General features: G+C 34.9%; 1 protein-coding gene across 3 annotated transcripts in view; it reads right to left on the bottom strand.

The window, feature by feature from the left end:
• Positions 1-429: 429 nt before the first annotated feature.
• Positions 430-22,431, bottom strand: part of FSTL5 (follistatin like 5) — an 862,438-nt gene continuing 840,436 nt past the window's right edge. For all 3 annotated transcript variants that reach the window (XM_044680057.1, XM_044680058.1, XM_044680059.1), the window contains one exon: positions 430-1,132. In XM_044680057.1, the coding sequence (XP_044535992.1) occupies positions 430-1,132 (703 nt within the window). The remainder of the gene's footprint in view (positions 1,133-22,431) is intronic.

The raw sequence follows: 22,431 nt of genomic DNA, 5'->3' as shown, positions 1-22,431 counted from the left end.
AATGAACTGAAATTGGGAAAAACAACAACAAAAGGAGAAAAAAATCAGAATAAAAAAACAACTAAAATCGCTTTTAAAATGTAATGGAGCTTAAGTTATTAGAAATTTTATGCAGTTTTGATATAATTTGTCAATTTTTTCTTGAAATTTCTCAGCAATTATTGGTTTACATTGTAACTAAGGACCTTTTTTTTTCAAACAAGTTGGACAATTCCACACTAATTGTAATATTGATTGCAATTAGTATGTCTTCAAAGACATTTTAATTGCCTTACCAAATTAAAATCCACATTCTGTTGGGCTACTAAATGATCTAAGTTATATCAAGTTAGAATATAAACTTCCAAAGAAAAACCATAAATTGAAAGAATGGAGTTAAGTGCAATGTACTGTTTAACTATTCATTCAGTAGTTATCTAACATGGTTCTTTAGGCATCTCCAACCCAAATGACTGTATTTCCTTTCTCTACTTCAGTGATCTCACAGTTTAACTTATTGAGTCGTCCATCTAAGATAAATAGGGATTGCTTGGAGGGTGTCATCAGGTATTGGCCAAAGAGCCCACTGTCCTTGATTAACCTGTTTTTTTGGTTCCAAGGCCATTCTTCTGCCTTTAAAGGCTCCTTGAGGCTCTTGATCATTTTAACTTTCCCAGAGGCAAGTTCTACAAAGAGGACATCTGTTTGCATGCCTGAGCTGCCATAGACATTGTACTGGTGGGCTTCAGTAAAAGAGGGTTGGAAGGCCACATCAGATATATGAAGGTTAGTGTGGATATCAAATGCATCCTGGATTTCTCCTCTGATGGTAATATATTGAACCCTCATAAGTCCTTTCACATCATCAATGCTTACAAGATAGTGTCCATCTGGAGAAATGTATGGAGTACCCATAACATCACCATTGTATCCAATGACTGAGTCAGTTACACTGTCCACCATGAGCTGGGGTGGAATAGCCCCAGTACTGTCAGGACTGCAGCTGATAAAATAGTATCCTCCAAGGTGAGTATAAGCCAGAGACTGAGGAATGCAGTTATAGTCCTTTAAGCTAACTGTCTTTATATATGACAGAGTTTCAAGATCAATTTTCTGGAGTATAGCTTCATCTTTGTGAAGAATGAATCCAAACCTAAAAAAAAAAAAAAGAAAAAAGAAAAAGAAAAAAAGAGTTAAACAAGATATCATAGTGTTAAACCATAATGATATAGATGGTTTATGGTAGTGATGGCTTTAGGGCAGTATCCAGCCTTTGCATAAAGTTTTCTCCTTTGTGCCCTCAAGTCTTATTGGAATGAAGATCTCAAAGCCAACTTCTTTTAAATAATATTTTCCTTAATTTCTTGTCAATTATAATGAGCAGAGTGTCAAGCAAAATAATTAAAAATAAAGTGTTTAATAAATCGACAGAACATATTTTGTTTTCTTATTGGTCTTTTTTACATGGAGAGAAACTAAGTCTGCCATTATTCTGCTTGTTTCTCTGTCTAGGAAGAGCTTGTGTATCAATTAAAGGTTGCTAAAGTGTGGACATGTGACTTGTTTGTCATAGAGAACTTCCAGGTAAGGAAATCCCTTTGCCCAAAATTGACTTGTGTTATATTGAATCTCTGGGAGCCAGGGGTCCACGCTGTTGATTGACAGGTAGATCCATTGGATATCGGAATGTTCCCAGAGGGCCTTGAGGACAGGGAGAGAGTGGTCAGCCCAGGTGGTATAAATTCCCTGGCAGCCCTGGCTGAGGGTTCCTTTCCTTCCCTGAGACCAGAGATCTGTGGATCCTGGTCTTTTGGGGATTGAGACTTGCTGGGCTCAACCTTGCAAGATCTTCCTGTCTTGTTCCAGATAATATCATCAACCTGTACCCAGACCATCATCTTCTAATTCTACTGCCCCTAGATATTAGGAAATCAATCATCTTAGCTATCTAGGTTTTCCTGGGCCCGGGAGGGATCCAGGAAGTGGGCAGGAGAAGAAGAGGGTGGAAAGGGTGGATATCCCAAAGACTGTTTAGACATATCATCTAGCAAAGAAGAATCTGAAACATCAAGCAGCTATTTGCCTACTCTGGTTTGGCTGTGGCCAGGCTGGACCAGAGGAGTTAACAGTCCTGACTCATTACTTGCCTACAGTCCTATCATCAACAAATTTAGTTAGGGTTTCCCAATCCCTCTATCCAATCCCAATACCCCATCTTTGTTAAATACAGACAAAGCCTTTTAAAGTACCTTCCTGAAGTGGTTATTCATAGCTTCTTTGGGAAGGTAGATATGCAGTCAGAGACAAATCTTTACCAAGTGAATAGAGCCCATTTACACTATCAATCAACCATAGGTGGGACCTGAAGGGATATCATCCATTGACATGTAGGATCCTGCCTGGGCACTGTTATAAAGGAGGGAGGTGGTACATCATCTAGCTAGGGCAAGCCTCAGTTGATCTTGCCCTAGCCACCTATCTGGGCTATCACTGTTGTCACACATTTACCAGTGGTAGTATCCAGGTTAGGTCCCTCTCCCTCTCTATCAACAACATCTACATCTAGTTTTATTTTTATAATACTTGGCACTTTCACTACAACTTATAATATGAGAAAGTTTCTATAGGTTAGAAAATGGAAAAGGGTTAAATGCTTGTTCAAAATCACAGAGCTACTATGTGTCAGGGCTACATTTGAATATTGGTCTTCCTGGCTCTAAGATTTGCTCTCTCTCTTCCATACCATACAGCCTTTCTAAAGGTTACAAAATCCCTGGTGGGGGGTAGGGGGAAAAGGCTCACATACCAATCTATTTACTGTCTTTCTCTTCATTTGCTCCACATTTTCTTCAGGAATTCAAATCTATCCAGAATTCATTGTTATCCTGATAATTATCCAAACACTTTCCATTTTAATTCATCTGAAATGCTTATCTTAAAAGAATCTAGGTTTATACCTTCCAACTACTAGAGTTGAATTTGTTATATTTCATGATCTTTCTGTGTTGTCTGTCACCTTTGTCAAATCTGCCCTAATTCTCTAAATAAACCACTTGCATAAATTTTATTCTTTGAAGTTAATCATTCTGAAATTTATTCATCTCCTGGATCCTATGACTGTCTCCTTCATGTAACTTAGTTTTATTTCTATTCCTTTATCAGAGAGCCATAAAACAGTATTGAGATTCTATTATGTTTCTATTCTATTATGAAGAATAGTTCAAATGAACAAGTCATTTGGATGAGATTTTTGATTAATTATGGCTTCATTTCAGTCTTTTCCAATAGTATAACTGAGCTGCTCTGAATCCGTGCTGCAGGGTGGCAGAGGTCCCTATTGCTCAGTGTTAATATATTTGGAAATCCTGACAGGCTGAGTCAGTGGGTTAATGGTATTAACAGCAAGTAATTGTTACTGGGAGAGAAAAGGAGCTGAGATTGACTGAACAAGATTAGATCCAAATTGGGTTTTAGCCAGTCTGATTCTAGGCTTACTTTGTTTTCCTTTGTAACCTCAAATAAAGCTACTTTTAAAATGTTACCCAATGTAGAGGCAATGGAAAGAGAACTGACTCAAAAGTCATATGTTGTGGGATCAAATCTTTCTTCTTGCTCATTACCCATATAGTCCTACTTAGTGCTCATTTTTCCTATATCTAAAAGGAGGGCGATGATCAAGATGATCTCTGAAGTTCTTTCCTGTTTTAGATTTAAGATCCAAGATATGTCAGAACAAAAGTTTTCATGGTAATATGGTCATATAGATCACTTTGCAGAATTGTACAATGCTTCAAATCTGCATGTTAGCATAAATTATTTTAACAATATCTTCTGTTTCTATCATCTACATAATTTAATTGGAGGATCTTGAATTGATAAATGGAGACTTCTGAATTCAAATATTGGTCATATTCCCATAATTTTTTCTTCATTAAAAGTATACATGAGTACATTTCATTCAGTCTAACACATGACTAAGAAATTTAATGATCAGTATGTTTCTTGTAGTACAAGAGAGTTAATAATAACATAATTTTACCATGGTATAGAATAATTTCAATGATTTCCTTGAAAATAAATCAGTAAGGCTTTGTGTGTGAGAAAGTATTTTATTTAAAAAGAAATGAATGCTTATTTAAAATGTCTTTTAGGTACTTAATGTAATAAATTGAAGAATCAATGGAATTTTATGGGGAAAAAAAAATCTAACCATTCTCTAGTCTGGACCTCAGAGACCCATCTTCTTATCTCTAGGTGAGTAAATCCAGTCTTATTTGGAATTTCACCCTGAGGCTGATTTGAACTATTTGATGAGGCCAAAGTCACTTAAATCACAAAAATAATCTGACTCTCCTCCCCTCTTTACTCAGTTTGCTTTCAAAGAGGTTTAAATGACTTATAGTCAACCTAGATTTCTGGGAAAAGGAGGGAGACAGGAAGTGGGCTCCTTCCAGATGAGGGAAGAGACTGGCTCTTAGTTCAAGGACATGTAGAGGCCAGGGCACTGGCACTAGAATGCATACATATGGAAGGAAGATATAAAGACCAGTGGCCAGATAGGTGTAGAGAGACAAAGGTCTTTTCTCTCCTTCTCAGAGGTCTGCCCACAGTGATGGTACTCTTGCATCAATTCTTTTGCTTTCACTTGGAAGATTTTCTGTTTATTTTGTAGATGGATGTGGGGGGGAGGGTCGGTCCATGGAGCACCAAGGGGCAGTAGTGAAGAGAAAAATCTATACAGTAAAGATAATATGGATGTTTAAAATTAGAGTGAGAGCTATCTGCAAAGGATTCAGTTTTATCCAAGGTTTCAGCCTTGAATAGCAGGTATTATAATGTACCTTTAATCCAAATATTCTGGAAGGCAATTTGGAATTATGACCGAGGGCTTTAAAAGACTGCATGCCCTTTGACCTAGCTATACTACTGCTGGGTTTGTACCCCCACAAAGAGATAACAAGGAAAAATACTTGCACAAAAATATTCATAGTTGCACTCTTTATGGTGGCAAAAAATTGGGAAATGAGGGGATGCCCTTCAATTGAGGAATGGCTGAGCAAATTGTGGTATCTGTTGGTGATGGAATACTATTCTGCTGAAAGAAATAATGAACTGGAGGAATTCCATGTGAACTGGAACAACTTTCAGGAATTGATGCAGAGTGAAAGGAGCAGAACCAGGAGAACATTGTACACAGAGACGGACACACGGTACAATAGCAATGTAATGATACAGGACAGTTCTGAGGGACTTATGAGAAAGAACACTATCCATATCCAAAGAAAGAACTGTGGGAACAGAAACACAGAAGAAAAACATATGATAGATCATGTGGTTCAATGGGGATATTATTAGGGTTTGGATGTTAAAAGATCACTTTACTGCAAATATGAATAATATGGAAATAGGTTTTGATAAGTGATACATGTATAATGCAGTAGAATTGCTTGTCAGCTCTGGGAGGAGGAAGAGAAGAGGGGTGAGAAAAGTCAAGAATTATGTAGCCATGGAAAAATATTATAAATAAATGAATAAATTATTTTTAAAAAGAACATGCAACCCTGCTGTTTAGCCTTTTCTGGACCATGTTTCATATTCTACATCACAATCTACTCTGCCTCACCAAAGCAAATATAGCCTCTATCCCTTGTACCACTTCTCCTTTCCTATACTTGATTTAGACATTGTAATCAAATTAATACTACCATTATTTCTGGGGGGGAAAAAAATAGACAGCTTACTGACTTGCAACTCCAGGCACCATTAATCGATCTCTCTAACCCATAAATCCTCTTCCTCAGCTATCATTCTCCTACATGAGTCAATCTCACCTTATTTGAAAGAAAGTTGTATTTGTATCCCCAATGACTAGCATACAGTGGAAATTTAATACATTTTAAAAAATTCATTCTTACTTTCCTTCATTTTGTTATATTTTATACTCATTTCCAACAACTTGCCTTCCTAAAGTTTTGCTTTGCTTCCCCGCCCCCCCTCGCTATATATTTAAAGCTCACAATGGTACAAAACCTCACTGAAGGAAATAACTCTTTAAAAAATCAAAATCAGGCAAGTAGAAACAAATGATTACATGAGACATCAAAAAACAATAAAAGAAAGTCAAAAGAAAGTAAAAATAGGAAAAAAAAAACACATGTGAAATATCTCATTGGAAAAACAATTCATATGGGAAATAAATCCAAGCCAGATAATCTAAGAATTATCCAACTACCTGAAAGCTGTGACTTTAAAAAAAAAAAGAGCTTGGACAAAACTGACTTGATATTCCAGAACTAGAGGAAAAAATATAAATTGAAAGAACCCACCTCCTGAAGGAGATCCCCAAATGAAAACTCCCTGGAATATTATAACCAAATTCCAGATTTCTCAGGGCACAGAGAAAATATTACAAGAAGTCAAAAGGAAACAATTCAAATTTCACAGAGCCACAGTCAGGATAGCATAAAATTAAACAACTTCTACAATAAAGAACCAGAGGCAATATGATATTCCAAAGGACAAAGGAGCTAAGTCTATAAACACAAATTGCCTTCCTGGCAAATTTGAGTATAATCTTTCAGGGGAAATAAATAGGTAATCAATGAAATAGAGGACTTTCAGGAATTCCTGATGAAATGTTTGGAGCTGAATGAAAAATTTGACTTCCAAATTCAAGACCCAAGGTAAACATGAAAGAGAAATTAAAAGAGATTCAATAAGGTTATATTGTCTATATATACTTATATAGGAAGATAATATTTGTAGCTTGTAAGAACTTTATCATTATTACATCAGTTAGAAGGAGAATACATGGGGGAAGGGTGTGAGTTACATATGATATCTTAAAAAATACACTTAAGAAGTGAGAAAGAGTTATTCATTGGGAAAAGGGGGAAGGGAAAACCAGAATGGTAAATTATCTCAAAGAAAAGAGGAATGAATATAACTTTTACAATGGAGGGAAAGATGGGGGTAGTGGGGAGAACATTTTAAACATATTCTTATCAAAATTATCTCAAAAAGGGAAGAACATACACATTCAGTTGGGTATAGAAATCTATATCACCCTACAGGAAAGTAGAAGGGGAAAGGAATAAGAGAAAGATAAAGAAGGTAAATTGGGGCAGGTGGTGGTCAGAAGCAAAACACCCTTGATCATGGGCAGAATGAAAGGAAAGGGATTAGAATAAATTTGGGGGGGGGATAGGATAGAAGGTAACAAACAATAATCATAATGGTGAAAATAAATTTCTACAACATGTCTCTCATTTGAGCCAACAAAGGCTCATTTCTGAAATACATATAAAATAAGTTAACTATATAAAAATACATGTTATTCCCTAATTGATAAATGGTCAAATGACATAAATAGGCAGTTTTCATATAAAATAATTAAAGCTATCTATAGACATGTGAAAAGTGGTCTAAATCACTATTAATGAAAGAAATGCAAATAAAAACAATTCTGAGGTACCACTCCACAACTCTCAGAACAGTTATTTTTAACAGAAAAGGGAAATGATAAAACTTGGAAGGGATGTGGGAAATGAGACTATTGCTCTGTTGGGGGAGTTGTGAACTGATTCAACCATTCCAGAGAGCAGTTTGGACCTATGCCCAAAGAACTATAAAATAGTCTGCAACCTTTTACCCAGGAATACCATTGCAGTTTGTATACCATAGAGATAAAAATTAAAAAGGAAAAGGACTTAGAAGTATAAAAATATTTAAAGCAGCTCTTTTTGTGGTGGCAAAAAATTGGAAAGAGAGGGCATACCCAGAAATTGTGGAATGTCTAGATAAACTGTGGTATTGTGAGTATTGGAATACTACTGCACTGTAAGAAATGAAGAGCAGGAAGATTTTAGAAAAACCTGGAAGGACTTATAAGAACTGATGCAGAGTAAAGTTAAGTAGAGCCAGGACAATATTATACACAGTAACAGCAATGTTGTACAATGAATAATTGTGAATGACTTAGCGATTCTCAGCAATGAAATGATCCAAAACAATGCATAGGGACTCATGATTTTAAAAAAATTTCATCTGCTTCCTTAGAAAGAATTGATAGAATCAGAAATCATACCAAAACATACTTTTTTCAATTTCTTTCTTAATTGATCCTTTGTTTGAGTTTTTTTTTCCACAAAAGAATTACTATGGGAAAATGTTTTACATGATTATACAGGTAGACTCTATATCAGACTGCTTACCATCTTGGTGAGAGGGGTAGAGAGGGGAAGGAAGGAATGAATTCATGACTCGAGATTTTTTAAAAAGAACGTTAAGAATTGTTTTTACATGTAATATGTGAAAACATAAAATATCAAATAAGAGAAAAAAGTAGTTTAGAATCCAGAGGGAAAGAGGCTGACTACAAAATATACAACAATAACCTCAAGGCTTTAAGTATGTCTTAAAGGGGAGGAGTTTCTACATTGTAGTAGGGTATGAGACTGAGAGAAGCCACAGAAAGATGAGACAGTGAGAGGCTCCCTGTGAAACTGCCAGCATTCATTAGTGGAAAAGTATAAGAGATTTTATACTGCCTCTTAGAGGTTGAATAGGACTATGGGAATATTAAAAAATCACATTGTGGAATGAAATTTCTTAAATATGTTTTCCAAAATATCAACCTCTCCATTACCTGGTTCTTAATTTTTTAAACTCTTACCTTCAGTCTTAGTATCAATTCTAACACATGAATGGCAAGGGCTAGGCAATAGGGCAATCTCTGATTTGCCAAAGGAAGTATCTGAGGATCTGAGGCCAGTTTTGAACCCAAGACTTCCCATCTTCAGGCCTGGCACTCTCCACTGAAGCACCTAACTGCCCCTTGTTTCAGTATTATAAGTATCCTTATTGGATTACTCTGTATGAAATGATTATCCTCTCATTTATTATTCTTTGAGGTTGTAGGAATCTGTGAGCATGTATGTACAGTGGTATTGCCTCTAAAATGGCAAACTGAGGTGGGAGGCATTATCTTTTTCTGTTATACATAGTAAATGTGCCTTGAGGCAAAACTAGCAATGGGCATATTTAATAAATGCAATAAGTCAATCAATCATTGACTGTTGGATTCTATTTCCCAACTTGCGGCAGCTTGTCCTTTTAGATTATCGTTACTGTTCGTTAATGAGACAATAGGAGACAAGCTTGCACCAATTTCACCTGTGCTGTTTTTCTCTGCAGAAAAAAAAATGAAGGCCTTGATTCTTCTGAGATATTAATTCTGAATCTTTCAGAAGTAATTAAAATTTAAAAGGTACAAAAAAATGGGCTGGTTAAAAATGCAGAAGCTCCATGTGGGGTGATAAAATGATGTCTATTTTTGCACCTCGACTGTTTCATGACTAGGGATCTAGCAGCATAAGCAGTGGCATCAGAGTACCTTCAAGTTTCCACAGGTGATTTATAGGGTAGGAAGTGGTGTGTTTAATTCAAAGTTTCCTCTAGTACAGGTTGATATGTGGAGGCCTCCCACTGTTCATTAAACCCTGATTAATATTTATGATATTTTCAACCTTCATGTCTGCTTAGTGTAATAAAATCTTGCAAAGTGTCAGACCCAACATTGTCTCACTAATGTTTGTCAGAGTGTATAAAGGGAGTAAAGAAGTCTGAATCCTGTGAGAAATGAGAGTTAAAACTTATTTTAAAATAACTTCTTTTACAGTTAATGAAACTAGGTAATTGTAGCCTTTAGGCACGGTGTTTGTCAGAGCCAGTTAACAGACTTGGTTTTATTGTTTCTTTTCTCAGTTATTTTTTTTCTGAATTGTCTAATAATTTTTGTCCTTGCTTAAGCTTTAAAATGGGGTTTCATTTTTCTTTATGGTTTATGCTAAAAAGAAAAACAAGCCAAATCAATATACTACTCCTTAAATAGCATCATTTTGTCAGTATGAATCATCATCTAATACAATCCTACCCAATATAACCAACGGGCATTTACTAGGTGCCAGGCACAGAGGTAAGTGCCAGGATACAGAGACAAAGCAAAACAATTCACAACCTCGAAAAACTTAAATCCCAATGGGGGAAGTCCATCCAAATTAGTCCAGTTCAAGATTTATTAAGCACCTAGTCTGAGCAAGGTAAGGGAAATACAGGACAAAAGAAAACAAATCAAGCTCATCCTCTTTGAAGCTAATATTCTGGGGGCAGAGCTAGGTGGCTTAGTGGATAGAAAGCCAGGTATGGAGATGGGAGGTCCTAGGTTCAAATTTGACCTCAGACCCTCAGACACTTCCTAGCTGTGTGACCCTGGGCAAGTCACTTAACCCTCATTACCCACCCCTGATCATTCTTATGCCTTAGAAACAATATATATTATGAAGTCTACCATGGAAGGTAAGAATTAAAAAAAAAAGAAGCTGCTAATATTCTACTGAGGTGGTTACAATATTTAAACTCATATTTATACATGATCATATATAATATTATGTTATCATATATCATATGTCATGACATATAAACATATCCTAGTATCTATTGTGTATCATATGTATTGTATATCATATTATCATATAAATAAAAAGTATCACATGTGTGATAATTTGAAGGTACATTGAAAACTATCAATTAAGTCACACTCTTAGTGTGTCATGAAGAATTTCCATGAGTTTATAGACTGGAAAACAAAGACTTAATTCCTGGCCACAAGTTCTAGCCACATCTCCAAATTATACAGAGGCAGAATCAAGGAAATAATTCAAATTGTATCATGCCAAATAATACTACCAACTCAACTACCTGTTAGAAAAACATTTCAAAGCCCAGGGGATAGTCCCATATTACCACCTACCCATCCTATCCAAAAAAAGTGGAAATAATTTGGACAGCCCCTGAAAGATGCTTGTAAAGGAATTTCATTTGACTTCAAGCCTTATTCTTAATTACTTTTCAAAGGACTTTAAAGTAGGAAATGTATTATCCTGGAAAGAGTTAGAGGTCCTTGGTTCAAATGCTGTTACATTAACCTCCCCAGGCTCCAGTTTTCTCATCTGTAAAATAAGAGGATTGGACAATATTACCGTATAGAGTTGTTCTAGCTCCAAATTTATGATCTGTTAACATGGGAAGAGTCAATTAAATATTTCTTAAAATTCTCTTTACTATCTGATATCATAAGTATACTAAAATGAATAAAGTCTTATTATTTTAATTAACAGGTGGCACATGATTTAGGTAAAATAAATTTCAGTGATAAGCTAATACCCAGCTTTTGAAGTCTCCAACTGTAAATCTGACACAATCCATCACTCACTGCATTTCATGTTCATGTGTACTTAGTTCTTTTTTCCCCCTATGATTGCTTGCTGACTCTTGTAAGAAAAGATTGAGTGGTGTCAACATCAAATACCAAAGGATTAGATTTCTAGCTGACCTTCTTTATCAAATGCTTCAGCAAAATGTATCTGTTCATAAATGGTAGTTACATTCCCAGCTGGCAAACAAAAGCAGCAAAGAGAAATACAATTGGGCACATTTGTTACAGCTTCATAAAGAGCAGAAAGACTGCTTCTGGATAGCTTGAATGCATTGATGCATGTGAGAGATGGCCATCCAGAGCTTTTGGATAAGTAAATAGAGCTAAAGTTTGATACGCTGTGCATGTCTGTTTTTCCATTTGTACTGACAGATCTCATTACTTCTTCATAGAAAGATCTCTCTAGATCATTTTATTGGTAGAAAGAAAGAGAGAGAGAGAAATAAAGGAGAACAGAAAAAGAAAGGAAGGGAAAGGAAAGGAAGTCAAAGGAAGGGAAGATAAAGGAAGGGAGGGAAAGAAGGAAGGAAGGAAAGAAGGAACGAAAAAGAAAGAAGGAAGGAAAGTAGGAAGGCAGGAAGGAAAGAGGGAGATATCAAGGGAAGCTGAACTTTTCTATCATTACAAAAATAAATAAGATGCCAAAGCTCATTCCTGAATATTAACTGATCTGAGGTACTTAGGGATATTCTTGATAATTTTCATGTACCATATAAAGGGTTCTTTTGTGGTGTTTGAGATATAATGTAGACTTTTATATCATATCAATCTACTTTTGAGGAACTTAAAAGTTTAGGATTCAAAATAGGTAAGTAAACCTTTTTAAAGACTCATTTTGTGAGGAAGGCAATGTTGTCCTCTTTTTAATGGTTCTATGAATGAATTCAAGTGAGTGCTAGCCTCTACTGCACATCACAACTCCTACATACCCTCAGTCTGAATGATTTTCTTATATGCATTTCTATAAATTTTCCATAGTGGATTCCCCCAGCAACTTTCTCAGATGCTTTTAACTATCTTGAGAATACCAGTGTAGTCCTTGGCCTTGTTCTCATTTTTTGCCATTCTCACTACATATAAAATATACTTTAATTTTTGGATTTTTCATGCACCAGATATCTTTTTTGCTGGTTTTCCATTACAAGTAATCCTTGATAAAACTTTTGTAAGGAGACTGAAGGGTTTTTGTTTTGTTTTATTTCGTTTTTGCACATTATGAGTTTCCTACTGATATATAAATATAATTAAGCCAGTAATTTAGACGTGGTAGGTGGAGACTATTGACCTTGCTTCATTAACCTTCTTAATATTCTGGCCCAAATTTATTCCAGCTAAGTTAGAGAAAATTTTTGAAATGTATAAAACTATCAGTCCCAAGTTCCATAGTTATTTCTAAAAGGAAATTTTTATCTTTGGCCCAAGCATGGCACTCAAAATACAAAGGACCTAATCTTCTCCCAAGGCTAAAATGGATTTGGTTTACTGGATATAGTAACTATAATTAAAGAGCTGTCAGCCTACCATAATCAGGAAAAGTTTCTAGACACTATACCCTACTAGACTGAAGCTGAATTGTCTTGACTTGTCTTGAAGAGATAAAAATGAAGATAGCAAGAAGCAACATACACCAGAAAGATGCTAAGATCAGGAAAGTAATATCAGTGGAAACTGAAAGATAAGACAAGCAGAACCAAATGGAACACAGAAAGAGTAGATCTAGCAGCAACACTCTTCCCTGTAGACATAGTGAAAGTAGTGAAGTGACAAATCTAGAATACATCCAGGGTGCTTTAGCAGAGGAACTGTGAGTTAAGCTGCCATACATATTCATGTATGGGCCCCTAATGCATAATTTCCATAGGTGTTTACATTCCCCCACTGATTGCATGTATATTTGTGGGTTAAAGCAATATGTTTATGGTAAGAATGATCTGTTGCCATTTTTACTGTGCTATTTCATTAACTGATTTTACTTTGAATTATGCCCTTGGACAAAAATAGAGAAAATGAATCAATGAGGGTTTTGAATATAGAACCACCAAATAGCTTAAAAATGTGTTGTCTGGAAACCCCTTATGTGAAATGGGAGTCATCTACATATCTTTATTTTTTTTTCTGTTTTAATGCAGAAGGTAGAATTTTTTCCAAGCCAGACTATGTTGCTAACTCACTGGTCAATTTAAGATAAACTTACTGCTATGTAAATATAAGATGTTATTGCATAGGTACTTTTGTCCATTAAACAAAAGTTACATAAAGTGACTATGCTTTCCTAATTGTAAAACAAAACAATAACCATAACAATAACAAAACACACATATACAAAGCATTGCTAGTTCCCACACAACATTGTAGGGACTACTAGACTGATACTGTCCCTATGTAGAGAGGAAAGGGATGTGTCCTCTAGTCTGCATTCCTTTACTTAGTATCTATGAGAGTCATGAGTAATTCACAGAATCTCTGAATTGGAAGAGTGTTTAAAAGCTGTGTCTTCCAACCTGTAACTAACCAAGAATCTCCTCACCTAAAAAAATAATACAAAGCAAACTGATTAAGCTTTAAGGACCTGGCAAGTACTACAAATGTTGAGTTCTTCAGCTAAGAACTTAGTTTTTAAGGGAAGTGGAGTATTAGCTGAATGTAGTTATTTTGTTCATATCTTGTAATTCTCTAATTAGCCATCCAGAGTAATCTATTGGCAGTTATATGAAATCATTAAATAGATAACAGATTAATATTTTCTGTAGGAGGGCAACACTAAGATGATGAAATTGTGATTTTGGGGTTGGTCTTTTGAAGCTTCTTTAGTGTCTAGGCTATAGCTATATCAATATTTCTCTTGGTTGCTACTAGGAAGATGGACTGTCAGGATAGTTTAATCTTTAAGGCTAAAAGTAATAGTGCAGAGACTGAAAAATATTAAATAGAAAGTGGAATGATCTTAGAAACACTTAAGATTAAAGTTTAATCAGATGTTCTTTACCTTTTTTTTGTGTCATGTTCTCCCTTTGAGCATCTAGTGAAATCTGTGGGCCCATTAATGTTTTGTTACTTGTATTCATAATAGGCTAAATTTCATTTTGAGGTTACTAAAAATAGTTACTAAAAATAATTTTAAAAATTTAAAAATAAAAATAAAAAAATTTTTCCATGATTCCCCTGAAATCTATCCATAGATCCTTTAGGTATTTAGAACATTAATTAAGAACACAAGTTCTAGATAGATGGTCCTGACATACTTAAATTAACTAAAAGAGACATGAGAAAAAACAGAGGTAGTTCTGCAAAAATGAATAACATATAGCTATATTTAGTATTTTAAGGATTACGAAGACAATCATTTGATTTGCATAAGAAGCAGTAAAATTAGACCACATGACTCATTATTAGGCAAGGTAGTTGTACAGATAAGGGGAAGAGTAGTTTGGAGAAAGAATTAACATGATTGGAAGTCTTATTAGAATGAAAAGAAACAGAGGAATCAAAAATCATAAACTTAATAATGCAGGGCTGGATTACTATGGAAAGTGCTATCCTCCTTAAAAATTGACTTATAATCTTGGTGTTATCTTCAATTGCTAATATGCAACCACCTCAAATTTATAAACTTGCCAGATCTTCTTGTTTCTAAATTAATAATCTTTCTGGTTTGTGTACTTTTCTCTGTAGTCACACAGATCCCAACCTGATTGAAGTCCTTACCACTTATGCCTAGACTTTTTCATAAGCCTTCTGGCTGATCACCCTGCTTCGTTTCTATCCCTAAACCCCACTTAGCTGCCAAAATTTTATTTATAAAGGGCACATTAATCTATAACTCCCTTCCCCTCCACTAAATAAACAACAGTGGTTTCCCATTACTTTTAGGAAGCAATACAAAATCTTTTTGTCCTTTAATGCTGGTCATAACCTGGTCCCTGCCTACCTTTTTAATCTTCTTATATTTTTTTCACTTCTATGATAATTACATGAGTCTGTTTGCTGTTTTGATCTCACCCATAACACTCAAACCCCTCATTCCTTGTATTTTCACTGAGTGTCCCTGTGTCTAAACTATACCTCTTCGCTTCTACCTCTTGGATTTCTTTAAGACAACTAAAATCCCACAAGAAGCATTTCCTGGTCTCATTCTCTTTCCATAGTCCTTGCTAGTTTCTCCTCTAGTTTATCCATTTACCCTTTACATAATTTATCTGTATATATTGTTGGTTTCATTTATTTTTTGCATATGGTCTTCACCACTAGAATATGAGCTCTTTGAGGGCAAACATGATACTTTTGCCTTTTTTAGTATTTCTAGCACTCAGCCCAATGCATTGTATTACACTGGTGCTTAATCAGTGCTTGTTGATTGAGTGACTGATTATATAGATGATAAGTTTTTACAAACTAAATATATGTTAATTAATGAGGAACACCACTAGCAGTTGAGGGGATCACCGATAGAGTATCATATTGATAGTATATATGAAAACTTTGTTTTGCAAGTGATGAGAGTCATAGCTGTGTGACCCTGGGTAAATCACTTGACCCCTGTACCCTTGTACTAGCCAAGGTGCTAGCTCTTACTTGTCTTCTGTCTTGGAACTCATATGCAGTGTTGATTCCAAGACAGAAGGTACAGGTTTAAAAAGAAAGGAAAAGATTTAGAAGTTCTGTGAGGCAGACAGAAGTCAGGAGAAAGTATATTCCAGGCACTGGGTTCAGCCAGCATAAATACATGGAAATGGGAGTTATGTGAAGAACAGAGAGAATGCCAGCTTGGCTAGACAGCTAAGTATGGGGAGGGAAATACTGTATTCTGAGGCTGAAAATATAGGTTAGATTCAACTTATGAAGGATTTTAAAGTTCTTAAAAAGTCATGAGGATATCTGTACTGTTCTTACTAAGAAACATGAGAGAACACGGGCATAAACAGTAGGGCACACTGACTAGAGCAGGCATGGCAAACCTATGGCACACGTGTCAGCATTGACACCTGTAGCCGTTTTCAATGGCAGCTGAGGATGGAACATTTGCTGTAGTGTAGTGTAGACACTCTGGGCACTATAGATGACAATTCTACCTATATTAATTCACCTATTTTGGTTTATTAAATACAGTTATATATCACAATTATACATTTTTGTTATTTAAACTATAAATATCACAAAATTATGTTTTTTATCTCGAAGTGACACACCACCAGAGTTATGCTCAATTTTTTGGCGAAGTTTGACACACCAACCTCAAAAGGTTGTCCATCACTGGACTAGAGTATCCGGTGGAATCAGGACAGTGTGGGCTAAAATTTTTACACAGAATACTTATTAGCTGTCTGACCATAGACAATTCATTGAACTTTTCAAAAGCTCAAGTTATTCATCAATAAAAATAAGGGTAATCCCTGTAATTCTATCATGTGGCTCAGATAAGACCATGTGCATACATAGCTTAGCAAACCCTAAAGAAATAATTCAGTTTTTTTTTCAGTGTTTCAGCTCTCTAAGACCCTGTGAACTATACTGTCCATGGAATTTTCTTGGCAAAGATACTGGTTTGTCATTTCCTTCTCCGGTTCATTAAGGCCAACAGAGGTTAAGGCTTGCCAGAGTCACACTACTAGTGTTTGCGGCTGCATCTGAACTCTGGTCTTCTTGACTCTAGGCTCAGTACTTTATCTATTGAGCCTTATAGCTGCCTCTTCAAGCAATGTATACATGATATTTATTGTGATAATATTTTTTAACTTCAAGTTAGAGTTATTAATGTTATTGCATTCAATTTAATTCAGCAAACATTTCATTAAATACCTACTCTCTACAAGGCACTAAGGATACAAAGACAAAAATGAAACATGACAGCAACACAGCACATGGCTGGCACAGAGTAATGCTTCTGATATTGGTTAATAAAGTGTCTAATAAATGCTTTGTGACATGACTGAATAATACTGTACTTGTTTGGATAAGAGAGCAATCAAATGAAAGACAATTTCTGTCTTGGTGGACTTAAACTGACACAAATTTAGAAAATCAATGAAAATTTTAGAAAAAACAAAACATTTCCACAAAGGTCTGTATGAACCTGTTGCATAGATGTGGAAGGAGGAATCAATGAATAAGACAAATAAGAGAGTGAGGAGTGGCTTAAAATATTGCCAAGGATGGCAAATGCTAGACTATCAACATATAAATCTGAATGTTGAGCCAGTAAAAATAATATGAAAATTGTAAAAAAAATATGAGAAGAAAATTGAATAAGAAAAGAGATAAGGATCCCATTGGCAAAGGAGTTAAATGATATTATAGAAATGGGCACTCCAGGATTTGCTAAACTAATCTCTACTCTGAAAAAAAACTTACTATAAAGTCTATTTCTTTCATGCTAAAAAGATAGATTAATAGCCAAAAGAGCCCTGGATAAGGATTGTATCATTATTATACTATTAACATTGTAGTATCAGCTTTGGCTCTAAATGCTTGTATGTTTTGGGGTATATACAATTTATTTTCCCTGGGAATCATATGTACCCTAAGGGAGGTGGAATTCATGACCTCTTTTGGCTTTAAGTCCCAAGTATGGTTTCTTTAGCAAGTATAAACAAAAATAACAAACAAAAAATATAGCATAAGAGGTTGTCAGGACCATAAAGAGCTAGACAAAGATGGCATCCTTGATACAAAAAAGAAAAGAGGAAATGTTCCAGCAACCACGATAGAACCTTTATAGGACAAGCATTTTAAAACTTGAGCAATATTCCCTTGGGATGAAGCAGTTCCATGATGTTAGTGAAAGCATGCATTCATGTTAAGAGGATCTGAAAGGGGAGACCTCTATGACATCTGTGGGCGTAAGCCTCCTTAGTGAGTCAATTAATCTCTTGGCATCTCTATTTCTTAATCTTTAAAATGAGGAGGATAGACAACATGAACTTCAAAATCTAGTCACGTTCATGATTTCTGATTTGTGAATTGAATACTCATAATTAAAAACTCAGAGATCCCTCAAAGTCTGTTTAAATAATATTGTGTGATAATTTAGGGAGAAGAAGGGAATCAAATAGCATAATGGTGTAGCTAGAAGTAGAATCATTTTTTGGAAAAATGGAACAATAGAAGTATGATATACTGATGTCTGCTTTTTTTGATAGATGGGGTTAAGCTAGGAGGTAAACTAATTGTTTGCAACCCTTGAAAATGGGGGAGGAGACCATCTTTTTAATATTTCTTTTAAAGTCACAAAAAGTAAAAGCAGGAGGGATCTCTGATTAAAAAGCTCTTGAGAGTTGAAGAAAAATCCAGAGCTTTATCAATTAAAGGCCTAACTTTCTTTTTGCCATGGAAAATATAGGCAAGGGTTACAAATTATTTCTTTTTAGCACTCACGTTTTACTCAATCTTATCTATAGAGGAAAAACTCACAATTTGAGAACTGCAAAGTTTCTGGTTCCAGAAGCCTAAATCCAGAAAAAGATCTTCTAAAATTCCAAAGAAGACAAATGCCATTCAACAGTTATTCTTCTCATGAATTTTTAGACTATTTGTTCATTAGTAGCAAAGAGAAGGAAATGAAATATATAAATTAAAAAACTACAGTTTTTGCCCTAGGCATGTTTTCTTGGCTGTTCAACTTGGTTTATTTCTGTGGTTCACTTAGCTTTTCTAACTGAAAAAAAAAATGAAATTAAAAAACCTCTCCTCCTTTAACCTATCTACAAACAAAACATATTCATTTTTCTTAGATGGATCTTTCATAACTTGTATCATTCCTTGTATATCGAATATCAGCTGCTAATTTGTTTTGATGTTGTTCTCTAATTTACAGGTATATGTAGGTGGGTGATTGACGGCTCATACACATTGCTTCTTTAACCTGAAAACACAATACTCAGATGCTTTAAAATACTGTGTGCAGAAATATTTCTATGTAAATCATTTCAGTTAAAGGGTTATTTTAGTGGCCAAAGTATTATACATCTTTATTTGTCAAAAATATCAAAAATCCATCAGGGGCAGCTGGGTAGCTCAGTGGAGTGAGAGTCAGGCCTAGAGACGGGAGGTCCTGGGTTCAAACCTGGCCTCAGCCACTTCCCAGCTGTGTGACCCTGGGCAAGTCACTTGACCCCCATTGCCCACCCTTACCAATCTTCCACCTATGAGACAATACACCGAAGTACAAGGGTTAAAAAAAAAATCCATCAACATAACAATGTACACAAGAAAGTGATTCTTTCAAAAGTACTGTTTGACAGTATTATAATATTTCTTCATGGTGGTTCCCCACTTATCCTAAATACTGGAGGTTGGGGGAGGGGGCTTAAAGAAGGAATGTTGGAAAGAGAAGAAATGTCTCTGCTTTGGATCATTAGATGTTGTTGCTTTCATTTGATGATAATGGAAGGTTAAGCATACTGACTTGGTTGCTATGGCTCATTGGGATAAACACTAGTTTGACAGAACCAATGACCTCTTGTCTTGTTTCTTTTTAATTTCTCTCTGTTATAATAACTGATGAATTGTCTCAATGCATTTCCCGCAGTCTTTCTTTCATTTCTACTAGATATTGCATTGCACAACTTTTTTGGAGCACAGAGAGGCCATTTTATGAAAAAATAAAAAGATATTTTAAAAACATTTAGTAAAGTCCTAAAATATTAGTAATGTACTTAATAACTTTTTATTATTTTATTTTTTCCATTCCCCTAATTAGATTCATAGATGGTTGTGATCCCTAAATTTTATCCCTACCTGTGAAACATGTGGATCTAAGGACCATTTTTGTCATTCCTTTTTACTATTAGTTTTTTCAATTATTCTTAGAAATGAAAATTATAATTTTGAGGATTTTAAGAATCCATAAATCGGTAATTTATTTTAGTTTTTTGTACAATCATGATTATTTATGAACCATGGACTTAGTGGATACATTATTGTAGTAGAAACTGAAATCATCAATTACTGTTTTGACATTAGCTTGTTGTTATTTTTGCTTGTTGGTTTATTTTTTGGAGGAGCGGGGAGAGGATATTAGTGGATCAAAAAGTGTCATCATCAAAATTACTTGAATAATGCTAACACCATCACCAAGGATTTTACTCTTCACTGACATGATTAGAAGAGAGGCATGAGAATTAGCAAAAACATACTCAGACAGGTCTCATTTCCCTTATGATTTATATAAACATTCTATAATAAATATCCCTGCAGTCTTAAAGAAGAAGAAATACATTTTATGAAGTCTTTTGGATAGGTTTTCTTCCTTAACCTTCTTTTAATTTTCACTGCAGCTCTCAGATTAGATTTTTATTGTTCATTCCTTAATTTCTTCAATAGCTATTCTTCCTAGCTATTTTCCTGCCTTCTAACTCTCCCCAATTTAATCTGCTATACACAACTTGGCTGCTATGATATCTTTAAAAACTAGTGGCATTATGGTAATCACCTAAACTTCATTTATACAAGAATTTGTTGTGGCTGCTTTTCATTTAGTTAATTAAGTTCAAACTCTTTAGGTAGCATTCAATGTTTCTAATCTACAACCACATTCTCTATTAGACCTTGTAGCTATATAGTCCATACTTCATGACCAATTCTATCTCTCACTCTTTCTCCCCACTCCCCCCTCAAACAGAGCATTTTGCAAAGAAAAGGGATTTTAAATTTGCACATATATTATAATGGTTCTTTTTGTGGTGGGAAAAAAAAACTGAAAACTAAAGAGAGTTCTAACAATTGGGGAACTGCTGAACAAGTTATGGTGTATACTTGTAATGGAATACTATTGTGCCATCAGAAATGACAAAAAAAGATGGAAACTTGGAAAAGCTTCTGTGAAGTGATTCAAAGTAAAGTGAGCAAAACTAAGAGAAATTTGTACACAGGAAAAATAATGTCTTATGATGATCAACTGTGAATGGCTTAACTATTATCAACAAGGCAAGGATCCAGGACAACTCTAAAGGACTCATTAAAAAGAAAAAAAAAAAAGATAACCACTGCCACAAAAGGAACAGATGGAGTCTGAAGGCAAATTGAAACACCATTCTTCACTTTATTTCCTTCGTTAAATTTTCTTTATGTAAGTAATTTGTGGCTTCTTTCACAACATGACAAACATGTTAAAGTGCATTACCATATATATGATATATATGTGCATATATATCATATTATATTACCTTCCTTCTTGGGGAGTGGTGGGAGGGAAAGAGAGAAGATAGAAATATCAGATAATGAATATTAAATATTGTGTTGACATGTAATCTGGAAAAATATCATTAAAATTTCCCTTTTAGGTTCTGATTTCATATCCCAATTCCCACTCCCACTGATAAGACCAGAGATTGGCCATATCTCCCTCTCAGTGTCCCGGTAGGTGGGATAGGATCTTCACCCACCTGAGGAATTGTGAGTTATTCTTTATTGCTACTGATTCATGCTCCTAGAGGTTCATTTCCTCCGAAGATTATCTATTGAGAAATATTTATTTATTCAATTTTTTAACCAGTTTTAACTGTTTTTTATAAAGGGTAAAGCGATACCATAAGATTAAATGCTATAAAGTGTGCTTTTTGCATTGGCAAAGAACTGGAAATTGAAGGGATGACCATCAATTGGGGAATGGCTAAACAAGTTGTGGCATACTACTGTGATAGAATACTACTGTGCCATAATAAATGACACACAGTTTAATTTTGGAAAAATATGGACAGACCTATATGAAATTATGAAGAGTGAAATCAGCAGAACAAAGATAACATTACATACAGTAATAGAAATATAGTTTGAAGAATGATTTGCGTATGTCCTCCTTCAGAGAAAAAACTCATAACTAGAAATAAGGCTGAGATTTTTTTGTTTTTGTTGTTGTTTTGTTTGTTTTTCATTTTTGTCAAATGATGCTTTCTTTAATGGGGGTTAGAAGAAAGGTGGTTGGAGTTAATTGAATGTTTTAATATAAGAAACATATTAATTAATTTGAAAAATGTCTATTACACTCAAAACCTGTGACAGTCTCTAATAAATACAGAATGATTCTAGAGGAAAACAGCTTGGAGGGAACATGTGGCAAAGAGTTTATAAATACACATGTTTGTTACTACAGAAGTTTTCCATAGGAATGGGGTAATTTCTCTCTTGGGCTACTTTTTGAAATCTTAAACTTATGTCCTCTCAATTCTTGGTAACCAGTGCAG

This window comes from Gracilinanus agilis, chromosome 6 (assembly GCF_016433145.1).
Source record: "Gracilinanus agilis isolate LMUSP501 chromosome 6, AgileGrace, whole genome shotgun sequence".
Taxonomy (NCBI): domain Eukaryota; kingdom Metazoa; phylum Chordata; class Mammalia; order Didelphimorphia; family Didelphidae; genus Gracilinanus; species Gracilinanus agilis.
Note: the sequence above shows the minus strand (reverse complement) of the source record. Positions and strands in the feature narration are given on the sequence as shown.